The 18,111-nt window shown below is 52.1% G+C and overlaps 2 protein-coding genes across 2 annotated transcripts in view; one reads left to right on the top strand and one right to left on the bottom strand.

The window, feature by feature from the left end:
• The window catches only part of CSMD2 (CUB and Sushi multiple domains 2), a gene marked incomplete at its 5' end in the record, with an annotated part of 437,990 nt that overhangs the window by 277,845 nt on the left and 142,034 nt on the right, over positions 1-18,111 (bottom strand). The gene's annotated exons all lie outside the window — the stretch shown is intronic.
• HMGB4 (high mobility group box 4) lies at positions 3,896-4,638 on the top strand. The gene has a single exon (XM_038557977.1). It carries the CDS (start codon positions 4,025-4,027, stop codon positions 4,604-4,606), a length of 582 nt encoding a protein of 193 aa, XP_038413905.1. The 5' UTR covers positions 3,896-4,024; the 3' UTR covers positions 4,607-4,638.

The raw sequence follows: 18,111 nt of genomic DNA, 5'->3' as shown, positions 1-18,111 counted from the left end.
GGTTGGGATCTCAGGGGTGTGAGGCTGAGCCGCACATCAGGCTGTGGGCTCAGGGCAGAGCCTGCTCTCTTCCCCCCTCCCTCTGCCGCTCTCTCTACGCTTGCTTTCTAAAATAAATAATTTTTTTTAAAGCACCTCCTCTTGACACACACACAGTTTTTACGAAGATTAAATAAATTGATGCAAGTACTTCGAACAGAGACTGGCACACAAATACCGTGAAGTGTGCACGTGCACAAACGGGTCATGATGCAAAATATGTATTTCTTTATCGTAAACCGCAATTAAGAAATCAGAAAACACTGAACTCCCATCTCTAGACCGGTGTCAGCAGTTTATGACCTGCGGACAACTGCTGATTTTCGTGAAGTTTAATTGTGGGCAAGCCACACTCACCGCCGTGCATACGGTTTTCGGCTACTTTTGACCTAGGACGGTGGAGTGGAGTGCTCCCAATAGAGACCATATGGCCCACAAAGCTGGAAATATTCATTATCGGGCTCTCCAGACCACGGCCCTGGCCTAGAGGTCATCTTCCAACACAAGGGACGTTAGATGCCTGTAGGGAGGTCACGTGGCCTGTTCTGCTACTGCCCCGGCAGGTGCACCTGCCCCTGCAGATCATTCCAGGCTGTGGGATTGCTGGGGACTCAGGCCTCGAGAAGCTGGGTACCCTTCTATCTTGGACTGATGCCCACACTTGCTTTATTTATCCACTTGCATGGCTGTTCAGGGTGGAAAGCTAGAAACTACATCGGTCGGGGTCCCAGCAGGGAACAGATGGCCGCTCAAATTAGAATAATTTGAGGAGTGTTTAATAAAGAAGTTATTTACAAAGGGAGGAGCGAGGTGTAGGAAAGCCACAAGGGATAGCAGAGTCCTCGGAAGCCCGTAAAAGCAGAGTTTTTAGCCACCCTTGGCAAGAGGGGACAAGGAGAGCGAGCAACTGCTGAACCCGAAGGAGTCAGTCGTTAAGAAAGGACATCTTGGGGATCCCTGCATGGCTCAGCAGTTTAGGGCCTGCCTTTGGCCCAGGGCGTGATCCTGGAGACCCGGGATCGAGTCCTGCGTCGGGCTCCCTGCACGGAGCCTGCTTCTCCTTCCTCCTGTGTCTCTGCCTCTCTCTCTCTCTCTCTCTCTCTCTCTCTGTGTGTGTCTATCGTGAATAAATAAATCTTAAAAAAAAAAAAAAAGAAAAAAGAAAGAAAGGACACCTTGATAGGAGCCTAGACCTTCAGTCCAGGGTCTGAGACCCAGCTCCGGATGACCTCTCGAGGAGGAAGCCGGGAGAATACATGCCCTGACGTCACCTTCCCCTCCCCCGGATCTACCGCTGGGTCCAGCTTGGCCAAGCTGAAACGGAAGCCACAGCATGAGATCCGTGGATGTGGTCCGTATGCGTCAGCTTCAGGGCAAAGAGCAGGGTAACGAAGGTTGGAGATGCTCAGCTACCAGCACACAGAGGGCTGACTCTCAAAGGCAGGCATACTGAGCCTCCCTAAGGTTCTCTAGACCGTCCTCCCACGTCCTCCCTCCAACATGACACCGTGGCCCGAACCTCACAGCGTAGCCACGGCTCTTACCTTTCATCACCTTGTCTTCCTAGACCTGCTAGACTCCGGATGATTATCATAGGGCCAATCCTTCTGGATCCTTCCATCGTGACAAGGGTACAAGGTCGTGAATGGGGGTACAAATGAGCTGCTGGGGGTTGCGTGAGTCCAAGAAGAGTCTGATTAATATCCACAGATGCTAGCCAAGCACCTCCTCGCAGCCCATCCTTCCACATTGGAAAGGAGCTGTGTCCTATTGACCTCGGCAGCCCAGCTCAAACCCAATAAACAGGTGAGCCGACCCCTGGCCCTCGGGCGGAAGCAGCAGCGTGAAAAAGCTAACGATGCCGAGAGAGGTTCTCAGAGTAATTCATTCCCCGGCCCGACCCCCGACCCCCCGACCCCTACCACCAGCCCAGATGTCCTCGGCTGGCATCTGAGATCCTCCAAGCCTCTACATGCAGCCACAAAGCTACGGCATGTCATCTGGAAGGCCTTTCCCGGCCAGTCCAAGGCACTTACAGATATGAGATCAGAGGCTTCCAGAAACGAAGGGGCTGGTGTCACTAGTCTGGCCACCGCGGGGCGGAGCTGCGGCTAAAATTCGGGACTGGGGGCTCTCAGCAGTTCCCACCTCTCTTTTGCAGAGGATGGAAGCTGACATCAGGTGTGGGGACGCAGGCATGGACCGGAGCCCCATCAATGTGTCTGGTCTCAGGCCAGCTGACCTGTCGGGCTCGGCTGCCGAAGCCGCACACCAGCGCAGTGGGCCCGAGGCACCGGTCCTGACGTGGTAGCCTCAAGCACGGGCTCGAGTCCAGCAAATCAGTCCAGGTTCAGACTCTCACCTATTAGGCTGTTACCCTAATTTTTCTGTTACTGAGGCTCTGTTGCCTCGTCCTATGAATTTGGGGCTGTCATCATCAACCACCGTGTTGTGCTAACCCTGGTCCCGTACAAGCAAGGACCTCAAAGTGTCCAAAGGTCACTTGAATTGTCTTTTCTTTGTCCTTCAGTTGGAAGGCTGCTAGAATGTTTGCAGTGGCTGCCACGAGGGTACGAAGCTGACGAGTCTGGGTATCGCCAGCAGAGCCCCGTACTCTAACCCCTAAGACACAGGGACCCCGTGACGAGAGCGGGGCCAAGAATTTGATCTCATTTTCATGGACTCGAGTGTAATGAGCAAAACCCCCTCAAGGTTCTCCTCCCTCCACCCACCACATCCCAGTTTCTTCGGAGAGATGCAGCGTTCAGATGTGCATGGCCCAGGTGCTTGGGTTTTATTTTTATTATTTTTATTTATTTTATTTATTTTATTTTTAAATTTTTCAAATTTTTTAAATTTTTAAATTTTTAATTTTTAATTTTTTCCAGGGTTTTATTTTTTAAAATTTTTTATTTATTTTTATTTATTTTATTTATTTTTTATTTTTTTCCAGGTGCTCGGGTTTTATTTTTTATTTTTTAAAATTTTTTAAATTTATTTTTATTTTTTATTTTTTCCAGGGTTTTATTTTTTTATTTTTTAAATTTTTTAAATTTATTTTTATTTATTTTTATTATTTTTTATTTTTTATTTTTTCCCAGGTGCTCGGGTTTTGTTTTTTTTTTAATTTATTTTTATTTTTTATTTTTTCCAGGTGCTCAAGTTTTATTTTTATTATTTTTATTTATTTTATTTATTTTATTTTTAAATTCTTTAAATTTCTTAAATTTTTTAGATTTTAAGTTTTTTATTTTTTCCAGGTGCTCGGGTTTTACTTTTTAATTTTTTTAATTTTTAAATTTATTTTAATTTATTTTAATTTTTAATTTTTAATTTTTTCCAGGTGCTCGGGTTTTAAATTAGACAACGTTGTCCTGACAGGAAGCGAGTGACGGCCGTCATACCTGATTATTTTTAGACTTACTACTGAACTCCTTGAACGGTGTGAGCTGCCACCATTTGAGGCAAACAGAAAGACTTCCCATTTGGTCGTGACAGCTCTGGAACCATCCACCTCCTCGTGTTCGTTATTTCCATCCTGGCTTTGGAAGGGAGCACGCGGCATCTTGACAGTCGTGCACAGAGGACAGTAGACCCCACTGCTCGTTTTTACTACACCCAAGGGACAGAAAGCTCCCACAGCTGAGCAGAGCCCATCGCCTCCGGGAAGTCAAGGCGAAAGGCTCCAGGAGAAGCAGCTCCAAGCCGCCTCTGGATGAACCACGTCTCATGAAAAGCAGAAATGGACCCTCAGCAGCCAAGCAGCAGGAGCAGCCGTGCGCCCGTGCCACAGGCTGGGAATGATGTCACAGTCCCCTCCTCTGACTCAACAATGCCTCCAGCCCTGAAAAGGCCGACCCCTGACTGTAGCTCTTGCAGAGAGAAAAATTCACCGCAAGCAGAGCACCTTCTAGATTGCTCCTGGTGCGTGGAGACAGAAGTCTCTGCTGTCCACGTTACTGAATCCAGAAAAAAAAATGACCTTATGAACATGGGAAAAGAAATCCAGCTACGGCCCAAGGTGAACGTGTCTTCTTACATCCACTTTTTGCTGAATTACAGGAACAAGTTCAAGGAGCAGCAGCCAAACACCTACCTGGGCTTTAAAGAGTTCTCTAGAAAGTGCTCAGAAAAATGGAGGTCCATCTCGAAGCATGAAAAGGCCAAATACGAAGCCCTGGCCAAGCTCGACAAAGCCCGATACCAGGAAGAAATGATGAATTACGTGGGCAAGAAGAAGAAGCGGAGAAAGCGGGACCCCCAGGCGCCCAGGCGGCCCCCCTCGTCCTTCCTGATCTTCTGTCAAGACCACTATGCCCAGCTAAAGAGGGAGAACCCCACCTGGTCAGTCGTGCAGGTGGCGAAGGCCTCGGGGAGGATGTGGTCCGTGACGTCAGGTGCCGAGAAGCAGCCGTACGAGCAAAGAGCAGCTGTCCTGAGGGCCAGGTACCAGGAGGAGCTGGAGGTCTACCGTCAGCAGCGTAACACCAGGAAGGGCCTCCAAGGGTCGCCTAAGAACGAGCGCAGAGGGAAAGCCGACCCGGACAGAGCCGACGGGTCCAATTAGAAATAAAGTGCCGTTCGACTGTGTCGCCCATCGCTGGCCTCCTGTGTGGCGTCCGGGCGGCCGCTGCTGCCGCCACCTTGAGGAAGTGAGTGGGGCGGTGGTGGACCCGGGGTCTGGAAGCTGATGCCGGGGGGTGGCGTGAGACAAAGGGGCAAACGGGTCCAAGGCTGCGTGCGAGGTCAGAGCCTACGGGGCTTGGCTCTGGCAGGCGGGTGGCGGGCTCCAGATGTAACACGGAGGTGGCCCAGGTGGGTGCCGCCTGGTTGCACGTGGTCATCCAAGACCTTCCTCAGGCTCAGGTGCGTGAGTGCCAGTCCTGCCACCGTTCTCATCGTCCTTGAACATCAGCAGGGCCAGGTGGCCCAGAGTTGAGGTCAGCCTCCCCGCTGAGGCCCCCGAGGAGGTTGCGGGGTTGCAGGTGCGGTGGGCCTTGGGGGACTCGGTTGCTCAGGAATTCCAGAACTGCTCCCCCAGCGAGCGTGAAGTACTATCAGTGGGGCCCGGAGGAGACCCCACGGGTGGCCCCTGCTCTGGTGGGAATGAGAGGCGGGGCTGATTTTACCAACACTTGGGCACCTGCCTCTGCCCAAGTCGTAGGACTTCGAGCAAGCCCTGCACGACCTTGGTGGGCGTGCACCCAACCATTTGTGGTTGGAAGCGTGACACACACGGAGTGGACGTTTGTTGCCTCTGTGACCGCCCGGTCCCCATTCCTCCTCCTCTTGCTCCCAGCACCCACCTTCGCTCTTCTGGCGAGGTCCCCGTCACACGGATGGGTTCTGATTGGCGGGGACTATAGGACTCGGGCAAGGAGTCCTAGGGGACGGTGCCGCCCCGAGGCGGTGGCAAGCCATCTGCCTTGTTCCTTGTTCTTGGGCCAAAATGGCATAGGAGGATAGTCTTGGACTTTTCAATGAAAATGAGCCCACAATGTTTCTTTTCTTTTCTTTTCTTTTTTTTTTTTTTTTTTGTCTAAGGTAGTCTGAGTTAGGGTTTTTGGCCACTTAGGATGAGTCAAAACTGGTAACTTGACACAAATGGGACTGTTCTGTATCCGTGCTCTATGTTTCAGGCGACGACACACCATGGGCAATGCGTCGAATCAACCAATATAGGTTGATACTTAATATTTTGAAATGGCTCTTGACCCCTTGACGTCAAAAGGGTTGGGCCACAATGCGAAATTGCTTTTTTTTTTTTTTTTTTTGTCACAAAGTCAGGCATACGACAGGCCTCCTTAACTCCATCTCGACTCCTGTTCCATGATGGACTTTGCTACCCTACGGCTCTTTGAACTCTGACCCTCAAAACGAAAATAAAAACGCACGCTTTGAAAAGCCCTATAGACCTGGAGGGCCTTTAGGGGATAGAAGGGAATACGGTAGAGGGATTCAGAAATGCAGGGTCTGGAGTCAGGCCATTTATGGAGGACGCACATGTGGCAGATCCTGTGCTGGTTCCTGGGAGGCCCTGCCTAGGCTCCGGGCAGGTTCCTGCCCCACTAGAACTTTTCTTCTGATGAGATGGACGTGGGGTACACTGCAGTGCTGCAAGGGAGGCTGGACATGAAGGCTGCCAGGGGGCGCCGGGGGTGGGAGGGGGTGCCCGCCACCAAGGAGACCTCGGACATCTTCGGGGAGGAGGCAGCTCCATCCTCCTTGCAACCTGCCCTGGTGTTGGCCCGATCCCTGTTTCCCACTCCCCATTCCCCACAGCTGGTGTTCCAACTTGGCCCTGCCTCCCCCCTCTCAGGGGAGGCCCTCGTTCTGCCTCATTGAGAAAACAGAGATCATCACACAGTGGCACTCCTGGTTTCCTCCTTTCTCGGCGTGTGATCCACACCTATCCCCTCCCCCTGGTCTTGAGCCTCACGGGGAGCCAGGACGCACCCGTGACCCCCTTCCCCTGCCTCCCTGGGGCCTTTGCTCCTCACTGTCTAGATGCAAATCCTTCGGCCTCTAAGCTTGCACAGCTTGGCGCAGTGCTGTGATACAGGTGGTTCTGATCTTTTTTTTTTTTTTTAAGATTTTATTTATTTATTCATGAGAAACACAGAGAGAGAGAGAGAGAGGCAGAGACACAGGCAGAGGGAGAAGCAGGCTCCCTGCTGGAAGCCCGACGCGGGACTTGATCCCGGGTCTCCAGGATCACGAACTGAGCCAAAGGTGGATGCTCGGCCGCTCAGCCACCCCGGGGGCCGCAGGGTGGTTCTGATCTTAGCCAAGTTCTCTCCTCCGCATCCTCCCCTGTGGGACCTCTCCCTTACGGGCTGTTTCAGCGAATAAATGATATAATACGTGCAGGAGCCTTTGGCCCCATCCTTAGCACTTAGTATGAAGTGTGCGGGGCATCCCCTAAGTGGCTGTCTCACGATCCCTCCCGGCTGTGTCCACACCCAGATATGATCCCTTCTCCTTATGGGCAGGACCCGTGACTTGCTCTTAACCAACAGAACGGAGCTAAGGACAGGAGACGCGGCCTCCACGGTCATGTAATGATCTACAAAACTGCATCTTGCTGCCTGATTTTCTCTAGAGACTTTGCTGGCTTGATGAAGAGGCCAACCGGGGACAGTCACGAGGCAAGGAACTGTGGTTAAGTCCCTCGGAGCTGACCACGGCCTCAGACCAACAGCCAGCAAAAAACTAAAGCTCCCGGTACTACAACCATAGGAACCTGTGGCGGCGACCACGAAGCAGGGACGGACAGGTGTCCTCCCCCAGCAGAGGAGAGCCCCGTCCCTGCTGACACCGTGACGCGGCCTTGCGAGGATTCCTTACGGGATTCCTGACCCACAGACACTGCCAGCCACACACGTGAATGTGTGTTGTTTTCAGCTGGTGAATGTCTGGTAATTTGTCTCATGGCAACAGGCCGCCGACACGGCACCCAATAAATGCCAGCGTCCTTATAATTCCAGAAGAGACTGTCTTTGACCTTATTTCTCCCTCTAGCTTCGACTTTATGTTTGATTTCCTTTCCCTTGTAGCCTCCCGAAGGTGGAGGAGATGCCCCGGGGCGGACGGACCCCGACGTACTCCTCCACGCTGGTTGCAGTTGGGTTGTCTGGCCTCCAGCCCGCCCCGTGGGCTCCCGGTGGGCAGCAGCCGTGTGCTGTTCCACACGCCTCCCACCACGGCCCTCCCGCCGCGCCTTCCTGGCCTCCCGTGTGATTAATTACGGGAGCACGGATGGCCAAGCCAGAGTTTTGACAACAGTCTGCATCGCCTCTGCTGAAGATGAACCCCATTAACATCCCTTTATGAAGAAGTCGACAGGGGGGTGTGAATCTGCGGGCTTCTAATGGCCGTGATGTAATAACAGTGAGCTGCAGGGAGGAGGCGGAGAAGGGGGGCAGGCCTGAGGCCGTGGGCTGCAGGAGAGGCAGGCAGGAGGCCTGGTGTGGTGCCAGCCGGGCTCTGTGCCCCTGTCCTTGGGACGAGGAAGGCGGGGCGTTTGGGTCCATCACCGTCTCGATGACTGAATCGCTGCACTCTGATCCTTCCCTCCTAAAGCTTTTCCTGTGTTGACTCACTCATTCATTTATTCATTTATTCAACAAATATTTATGTAAATCTTACGCCTGCAATATACCAGAGACCGTTCTGGTGCTAGGAATAGAGCAAGGGCCTTGATCCCTTACATTCCAGGCAGGAGGAGACAGATAATAAGTCAAAAAATAGACACAGCAGGAAAAAAAAAACACACACACAGCAGATCTTTTCTATTTTTTTTTGGTAGTGTCAAGCTCTCCGAAGAAAATAAACAAGGGTAATGAGATAAATGATGACAAGTGGGGTGGAAGGCACTTGAAATCAGTGGCCAAAGATGACATCTGGGTTTAAGTTTAAAGCACAAGAAGGAACCAGGTGCGCCAAGTCCTGAAGAAAGCATTCTTCAAGCAGCAGGACAGCCAGTGCAAAGGTCCTGAGGCAGAAGTGAGCTTTTGGCATATTAGAGGCAGAGGAAGGGAGGCCAGGGTGGCAAGATGTGAGATGCCGCTGGAGTGGGGCCGGCCTTGGGAAGGATTTATTTTGGAATCTAAGTGCAATGCGGGGGGGAGCCACAGAGTCTTCTGTAGGGTGGGACCCGTGCCTCCACTTTGACTTCTGGGTATTGGTCATTCTAGAGCCTTCAGGAACTATTCAGTGCTAACAAGAGGGTGCTAGCGCCTCTGAGGTCTGCATGAGCAAGAGATAGGGCCAACAAGTAACCAAATCCATGACACTTTTCTTTTTTGGAGGGGAAATAATCAGGAGCCTCTGCTTAAGTTCTCGTCGGGAGCAGCCGTAAGCTAAAAATCAAACGTGGAAAGTGTGAAACTTCTACCCCCGTGATTCATCTCCCGGGGACGGCGAGAAGGGTGGGCACGGGGAGCAGAATGTCCCATAAGGACACCTCTTCCCAAGTCTCCTATTTGCATATAGAACAGCTTCCCCTGGGCCAGCGGTCCTCACCTCGACCCTACATCGGAATCCCTGCCGAGCACGCCGGTTGCTAGGCCCCACTCCTAGAATTCGATTCCATTTTTTTTTCTGGGGGTTGGACCTAGAATATGCGTTTCTAAAAGTTCCCAGGTGACCCTGATGCTACTAGCCTGGGGCCCACAGAGGAATCCTCCTCCCTCCTGCAAGCCGGGCAGTCCCTTGGAAGAGTAATGATCGGGACTTCGCTGCCTAAGGGGTTGGAGAGGAGGAGCTGACCCTACTCTTCTCGGTCCCCACCCACCGTTGGGCTGCACGGCACACACTCCAATTAGCTCCTTGGTAACAGAGCCAACAGGACGACCCTCATTTGTCTTTCTTCTGTACCTGCCAGCTGGTTCCAAACCTGACGGCAATGAGCAAATTTATTGGGTTTGCCTCGGATTCCAACAGAGAAGTTGATCCCGGTTGCAAAACAACCGATTACCATCTGGAACAGACAATTGTGTCGGGATCTTTTTTTTTTTTTATTTAAGATTTATTTATTTATTCATGAGAGACCCAGGCAGAGGGAGAAGCAGGCTCCATGCAGGGAGCCCGATGTGGGACTCGATCCCAGGACTCCAGGATCACGCCCTGAGCTGAAGGCAAGCACCAAACCACTGAGCCACGCAGGGATCCCCTGTGTTGGGATCTTTATGGTTGATTTTAGCTTCCGCTGAATCATCCATTATTTGAGGACCAAAGGATCCAGTTTCTGAACCATGAGGCCCGAGGGTCAGGTTCATGAACGGTCCTCCGGGTGCAATCACCGAGGCGATGACATGCTCTCGCTTTGTGTGCGCCTCTAGTCATGCTCCCCCAAATAAGAGCTGCCCGACAGGTGTGCTGGGGAATAAAGGACATGTTCCGGGATATGGCTGCAAGGGAAGTCCGATGTGTAGGAAGTGCCCTGTGAACGAGGGGGCCTGCCCTGGTCCCTAAAAGAGGGGAACATCACACAAAAAGGCAACTGAAGTGGGAGAAAGGCCAGGCAGGGGCCCAGAGGGGGCATGTGGTGTTCCCAGCTGGCTTTGACCTCCGGGTGAACATGTGCCACCCATGCCCGCGTGGGGCCACCCCTCGTGAGCCTCCAAGCACCAGCTCTCAGTGCCCATCGCTCCCTTTCCAACCCTTTCCCTGCTCTGGCCGCCTGACTGACATCGTAAGACCCCCCCCTCCCACCCGTCAACCGCAGCGTTCCCGTGGCTACCTGTCACCCGCTTCCAGCCGTCGCCGCCTCTGCACGGCCGCCCACGTCCGGCTCCCTGAGCAGCCCCCGGTGACCCCACCTCCTGGTACTCACGCCCTTGTTTAATTCTGCTACATGTGGGCTGGGCCTAACGGCTTCACTCCTAATGAATGGCACAGGGCCAATGCGGGAAGACGGGACCCCCTCACCAGCAAGGAGGCTCCAGGAGACCACGTCTGTCTCTCACGCTCGCTCAAAGCAGACCGATGTGTTGCAAGCTGCCCTGCGGGGACGCTCGTGTGGCACCGAGTGAGGGTGGCTTTGGCCGACGCCCAGGAGAACTAGGCACCCTGTCAACAGCCTTCCAGGAAGGAGTGCTGCCCACGCCCGCGAGTAAGCTCGGACGGGGGGGAGGGGGGGACGGGGTGTTCCCCGGCGCCCGGGCACACCTTTGCTGCAGCCTGATGACACCCAGATGAGCCGCACCCGATTCCTGACTCACAAACGAGGCTCATGGGCGCTGTTGGCTCAGGCTACTGCGTTTTGGGGTACTTTGTTACAAACCCAAAGAAACAATAACGCAGACTGTGGTATCCAGAGAAGACACAGTATCATGAAAACTACCTGAACCCTAAGACTGGCTTTGGAACCAGACCATGCGCAGAGGCTGGGAATATTTTGTGGAGCTTCTTAGAAGAGTCTGGACTCTGAGGAAGCTGCCAAGGTAAGCTCGGAAGGCAGCGAGGACACGTTACTGGAAACTGGAGGGGGGATCCTCGTGACGTCACCCCGGGCCGCAGCAGCGTCGTCTACGGCCGACTCCGCGCTGCCCGGGTCCAACCTGCTGAGTGGGTTTATGGGCTGTGTCACCGGCTCCGGGAGATGGAGGCGGGGACCCCCGGACTCCAGCGACCGAGGTCCTCGGGGCCATTTGCCTCCCCTTTCCCAGGCTGTGTTCTGTGACCATACGGGGACACAAAGTCCTGGAGCCCCCGCAGCGTCCTCTGCTCTGGACTGCGACCCCATGTTGTTGCCATCGGCCTTTCGGAGGCTCATCTGTTCTTAACTAGCTCTCTAAACCCCGAAGCATTACAACTCCGGGAACTTGGGAAATTCGGCTTCTTAGAGGATCCGTGACCATCGCCGTAATCCCCGGTGTTTACGGAGCTTCCTTTCTGCGGACTGGGAGAGCCAGCCAGTCGGTACCGTAGCGCAGGGGATGCCCCGAAACTGCTCTCAGGTTCTCTTCATGGAGCGCCAGGCCCTTCGCCTTATTTTGTTAGGCTCAAGGAGGTGGATGAAGGGAACAAGTTTTCCTCATTTCTGTCGGAGGGCCACCAAAGAGAAGCTGGAACGGCCAGGCTGACGTGGAAGCTGCGCGGTGGGGCTGGCGCCCAGCCCGTGCCCTGTCCTCACGCACCCCCTTCCGCCACCACCGGAGGTGCCCCCTCTTAGCGTCTGCAGCCTGGACGGGGAGTTGGTGCTCGATTAGCCAGCTGAGCAAATCAGATTCTTTCTCTTGATAATTCGAATCAAGAAATACAGCACGTCTGACCTGGCATTTGCAGGGAACGTCTGGGGCCACGCGTGCTGATTGAGAAGCAGGGGGAGGGGAAGAGACCACGTGGTGCCTGAGAAGCCCGTTCCTCGGCACCTTCTGTCCCGTGCATTTGTTCAATAAACCCTGTGGATTCCTGAGCCCGGGCCATTGCACGAGCTGTCGCTGGAGGAAGGTGAGATGTTGGAGATAACCTGCAGCTCCCGCTTGGCTTTCTGGGTCACAACATGCCTTCCCCTAGCTTGAGTGGAGGATGCATCTGGGCCCCATGGGCTCCAAGTACATGGAGATGGGGGCAACTATGCCTCCCAGCTAAGGGGACGGACCAGGGCCGCCCGGGTGGTTCAGCTCAAGGCGTGACACTGGAGACCCGGGATCGAGTCCCCCGTCGGGCTCCCTGCATGGAGCCTGCTTCTCCCTCTGCCTGTGTCTCTGCCTCTCTCTCTCTCTCATGAATAAATAAATAAAATCTTAAAAAATAATAATAATAAGGGGACGGACCAGACAGCACAACAGGTGGGTGGGAGACCAGCACATAGTCCCCCCCGGAGGCCCCTGATGACCTTAATCAGAAGCCACCACAGGCCCCCCCACAGCTGCTGGGGTGTGGGTCATGGCTGCCCCAACCTTCCAGCTTGAAGGATGAGGACTAGGAAAGACCCTGTAAAGGAGTCACCGTTAAGACGCAGCCGGGCTACCTGGTGCCACCCACCGTCCTGACGCAGAGGCCCCGCGAGCGCAGTGGATGAGCAGCCCACATTGATCCGTTTACCTGCCTGATGACTCTGTGCGTTTAAAAGACACCCACGAAGGTCAGGGCTGGAAAGGCACCTTAGGGGAGGCCCCAGGACAGCCCGGGGTTGTCACAAATGGGACACTCAAGACTCAAGGACACTACTGAGATGTGACCTTTTCGGTTTCAATCAAAGGAGTCCAAAGCTCCCGTAGTTTATCGAACAGCTTTCGGGGCTGGGGGGTGGGGGTGGAAGGGGGATTTTGTTGTGCTTTGTAGCCTCACCTTCCCCACAGAGAAGAAAGCCAAGAGAATATACATTTATGTGGAGTCTGTAGGATTGCATCAAAAGCCGTTGGATGAGAAGAAAAGGAACCTTCTTACCAAGGAGGCAACAATGTGTTGTCACTGATTCGGAAGCCCCATCACCCCTGCTCCACAGGCCAAGACCGGAACAATCCTAGATTTCTCTGAGCTGGAGATTCCAAACGGAGCATGAGGGACAGTGGCTTCTCGGGGGCTGGCTCTTGCCCAGCCTTTACTCAGCCACATTTCGGGGTTCAACCTGCATTGTCGAGGTGCCAGTGAGCCTCCATCATGAGCCCCATCCTCTCTTGTCAAATGGATTCTGGAAACAGTCTACTGCCCACCTCCCAATCCAATGTGCTCTGTGGGATTGAGCCCCTGCAGGTATCCGCTCTACCCTAAGTGGGGCCCATCTGCCTGCCTGGTCTGCTCCGGTCTCGGGCCCCTGTTCTTGCTCTCCTGTGGCCCTTTCTGGGTGGCTGGCGTTTGGCTCTATTTTCCTGCAGGCTGGGGTTTATCTTCCTCATCTTTGTCAACCTGCAAGTGTCCCTAACCTAAAATCGACAGGCACGTGGGTTGTGTGCCCACCCCATTCCCTGATAATGTGCCTTCCCCAAAAGAGCCAGCTTAGATTGCAGGTGGAATTGGCCTTATTTCTTTGGTTGTTGACAGGGACAGTTAGTCTGCTTTCAAGTCCTGCCAGCATCACCGTAATTACGAGCATTGGCTTTAGGGTAAAAAGTGTTGGCCCCGAATTCTATACACATGACTGACCAACTGTAGGAACTTGGGCAAGTTAACAAACTCCGTTCTTTTGAGGCTCACTTTTCTAGGCTACGTAAACGGGAGGTTAAAATCTGTCCCATGTGACTGGTGCAGAGTCTATGACAGCATAAAGGACAATGGGTATAAAGAACTTAGCAGAATGTACCACACGTGACGCTTAACACGTAATGCTCCCTGAGAGCTTACAACACGTTAAATTCTGTGCAAAGTGCTTTCTAACCATCACTTTAATTTGTACAGTGATCTTGTGAGATCCTATCCCAAATTTTTATTTTTATTTATTTTTAATATTTTATTGATTTATTCATGAGAGACACACACAGAAAGGCAGAGACACAGGCAGAAGGAGAGGCAGGCTCCACGCAGGGAGCCCGATGTGGGACTCGATCCCGGGTCCCCGGAGTCATGCCCTGGGCCGAAGGCGGTGCTGGACCGCTGAGCCACCCGGGCTGCCCTGATACCAAATTTTTAAAGGAGAAATTTGAGGCTTAAAAGGTTTAAGTAAGTTGTCCAAGGTCAACAGCTGCTCAGTGGTCGAGTAAACATGGATTGTGATCTTGTGGAGACAAGATTATGATTTATCTGATTTGACGTCCTAGTACGCTGCCTCGCGGATAGTCGTCACTCAAAAAAACAAACAAAAAAAATGGTGTTGAATTAATGTGTGACTCCCAACTCAGTGCTCCTTTGCACAACGGAGTTACGAGCTCAGTTCCATCAGCTTACTGCTTGTCTCTCTCTCTCCCTCCTTCCCTTGCTCCCACCCTGTCTCTGCAGTGGGGGGACTAAGCTGTTCATCTGTGTTTTATTTCTGCTGGTGTTTGTGTTGTTATCCCTGGTACGGCTGCTACTAGATGTTTTAGTACATCCAAACCTTCTGTCCAAAAGGATGTATCATTTCCATACCACCTACTCTAATCAGAGTACTCACGGATTCAGCACTTTGGACAGAGCTGGGATTTTTGCGCTAACATGTAGTCGGTATCAGATTTGCATTTAAAAACTATTTACATTAAATGTGTGACCCACATATGAGAAACTACTGCACTCCCCACTTCTAGCTCAGCGGCTCTGGCTCTCTCTTCCTTCTCATAGTCTAGGAGATGAAAAAAAGATCGCCATAAAGATTTTAGGAGTCCAAGAGAAACATTACTCAAGTAGGATTTATTTCAAAGGCATCATTCTAAAAAAAAAAAAAAAAAAAAAAAGGCATCATTCTGAAACTGTGGCACATTGTTTAAAGGGGAGGCGAAGCTCCTATCGGTGGGATCTTTATACTCAAATGAGGTCCAAATGTTACAGAAGATCCTCTTAATGCCTGCCAGGTGAACAACTTCTTCAATTTGGTTCAAATCGGCAGACAATTGATAAGAGTATTTTCGGCATCTCTGAGCCTGTTCTTGCAACCAGTGATAAGAGGCAATAAGAATATGTTCTTTTCCCCACTTGCACTATGACAAGAAGAAAGGTGGTCCCTGGACTGGCACCTTCGTGCCTTCACACCCCCGTACGCAAATACGTTTATGAGGCCCAGCATGTGTCAGGCACTGTGCTGCACACTGTAAGGAAAGCAAGGCACATTTTCTGCCCCCGAGGACCGATTTCCTGGTAGGGGACAGACAATTCCCTCACAGAGCACACGATGTAGTGAGATAAAGGTTGTGATAGAAACCAGAGTTTGTCACTAAAGGCTTGTTCCAGAACCGTGCGGGATGCTCACCGTCTTTTGTCTACCTGGCCAACTCCTATTCGTTCTTTAAGAACCCGATCAAATGTCATCTTCTCTGTGAATGCTTTCCCGACTCTCCAAAAACAGTTATTATCTTTCCTCCTTGGGGTTCCCACAAAATCTTGAAGAAAGGGATAAGTGGGGATGACAGAGACTAAATAACTCTTATTTATATATAAAAGGCCCGCAGGATTAAAAAGCAAGAATTAAGTGTCAAGGAGGGGCTAGAGATAGCTGAGCTGGTTCTTGCAAAACCTAGTGGAGAAGGCCGTTCCAGATGGAGAACACAGGAAGGATACAGGCGCGCCAGGACGGATGGCTGTGATGTACCTATAAAATGGCAAGCATGCCGGCACATTGTGGGGAGCCAACGAGGATGGGAAATGGCAGAAAATGAAGCTGCTACCTTAGGGTGGGGTCAGATGATGAAAATCATCTCTTGAGAAGTTTGCTCTTCATCCGGTAGGTGGTGGGGGCTATCAAAATGCATTTTAACTTTTATTGATTTTTCTGCACCCGGAAAGTAATATTACAACAGGTTTGTCATAAAACTTTTAGAAAACACGAAAGAATAATGAATAATATATAAGCATCCCATTCACCCATTTTTTTCTCTTCTTTTTTTAAATGCCTGTTGTATACGTATGCATGTAAAAAAATTTAACTCACTTGGATCCCTGGGTGGCTCAGCAGTTTAGCGCCTGCCTTCGGCTCAGGGAGTGACCCAGGAGCCCACCCACTTGGGCTCCCTGCATGGAGCCTGCTTCTCCCTCTGCCTGTGTCTCTGCCTCTCTCTCTCTCTGTGTCTCTCATGAGTAAATAAATAAAATCTTAAAAAAAAATGGGTTGTGCCAATTTATAATCTCGGCAAAGAGGTTCAATGACTTGCCTGAGACTGAACAGCTGGAGAATTGGAGGCTGAGAACTGAACGTGGGCGCTATGGCAGGAGCTTTGGCGGGGAGAGGGGACCGGGGCGGCCGGAGGGGATTGGGTCTGGAGGGCTTAAACGCACTCAGGTGAAGATAGATGGTCTAAGAAAAGAGCATCAGAGGACAAAAGAGCTGTTTAGCAGACAATACATGTAATTTCATACTTGCTCTAAAGCCGCCTAGATCTTGACTTCCCACCCGACTGTTCAAGACTGAAGAGAAGTGAATCATCTCTACCTCTCTCTTGGCTGGTGCTGCCTCATTGGCCCAGGCCTTGGGCTGGCACCAGCAGGAAGGGCACGGGCCCCATGGAGGTGGACTCCGGAAGGATTCCCCCTGCCTGCCCTGGGCTTACAGAACAAGCCACTAGGAGGCAGGGCTTCTTAGTTCTCTCGTCATTAAGTGAGGACCCAGTGAAAGATAAAAGACTCTCAATCCACAGCTCTTGATCCTCGTGACCTTGAACCATGAGCTGCCATCTTGAATGGAAACCCCGTAAGATAGACTATCCCCTCTCTGCTCTCCCTCCACACAGGTGCCATTTTCCTCTCCGTAGGTGATGTGCTCGAGTATAAATGTCTTAGGCTTTGGAATCAGACAGACCTGGGGCTCCAATTTTGACTCTGCTGGTGACACGCTGTGTGTCTCTGGGCAAGTTGCTAAACATTTCTGAGTCTCAAATCATTCCTAGACCATATGTGATGATGCGTTTGCCTTGCTGGGGAGTAGTGAGTACTACGAGAAACGTCAGCAGTATGGCAAATGGTGGCGGGTGAGATGTTGGGTCTCCTGACAAGCATCTCCTGCTGAGTCCTATTTCTCAAAGGTCCCGCTGACCTGTTGCATCACGGTGGTCTACGATGAGTATCTGAAATGCAGATTTCTACTCTACTGAGACACATTCAGTGAGACTGGGATCTGGAAACTTCCATATTTGTTTAGTTCAGAGCAGCATCCACGATGTCAAGAAGTTGGAAGGCATCAACACATCCAGCCACACTCCAAGGCTTCTCAGGGGGTCTGCAATCAAGGGCCCGTCTGATGCCCCAAAGAGGACACATGCCTGTGAGCTGAGAACAGGATCCTATTTTCAGCTTGTCTTACTCTCAGAGGGAGAGAGTTAGAGACAGTTCCCTCCGTATTACGGGATTTGGACTGTGCAAGCGGGAAGTGTGCTGCCAGGTACACAGGGGCTTTAACTATTTCCATAATCCTCATAGAGAGGAAGAGCCCTTGGGCAGGGCAGGGCTCATGGGCCAGCCAAGCAGACGGACACTCAGGGCCCGCTCCAGGCCAGGCAGCAGGCTGGAGGGTCACCATGACCACGGCAAACTCACGCTGGACAGCTGAACGCCCAGGTTTCCCCCCAGTACACTGGAGGTCAGTGCAACCGAGCCCAGATCCACCTTCTGGAGGAGCTGGGGCCTCGAGAGAGTCCTCACATCCACCAACGTATTCACCCTCTTGCGTGTGGCACTCTCTTCCCGTTGTCTCTTGGGGTAAGTTCTCTCCTTGCATCCAATTTCCTGTTCATGGCTCCCAGATGTCTATTTACAACCCACAACCCACCCAAACTCTGGATCCTTGCGTCCATGCACCTTAGATGTCTCATGGGCATTTGAAACCTGACATGCCATCGTTTTCTTGGCCACCGCCTGCCTATCCACCAGCTACTCAAGCCAAGAGCTAGGAGCGACCTCCCCTCCTCCTCCTCCTCCTCCTCCTCCTCTGTGCCTCAGGTTCACTGAGCAGGCGCGGCTGTGTTGCTGGGTTCCCGTCCCCGAAACCCCCTGCTGCCCTCAGTCCCC

Source organism: Canis lupus, chromosome 15, assembly GCF_011100685.1.
Source record: "Canis lupus familiaris isolate Mischka breed German Shepherd chromosome 15, alternate assembly UU_Cfam_GSD_1.0, whole genome shotgun sequence".
Classification (NCBI taxonomy): domain Eukaryota; kingdom Metazoa; phylum Chordata; class Mammalia; order Carnivora; family Canidae; genus Canis; species Canis lupus.
This window is presented reverse-complemented; position numbering and strand designations above follow the sequence as displayed.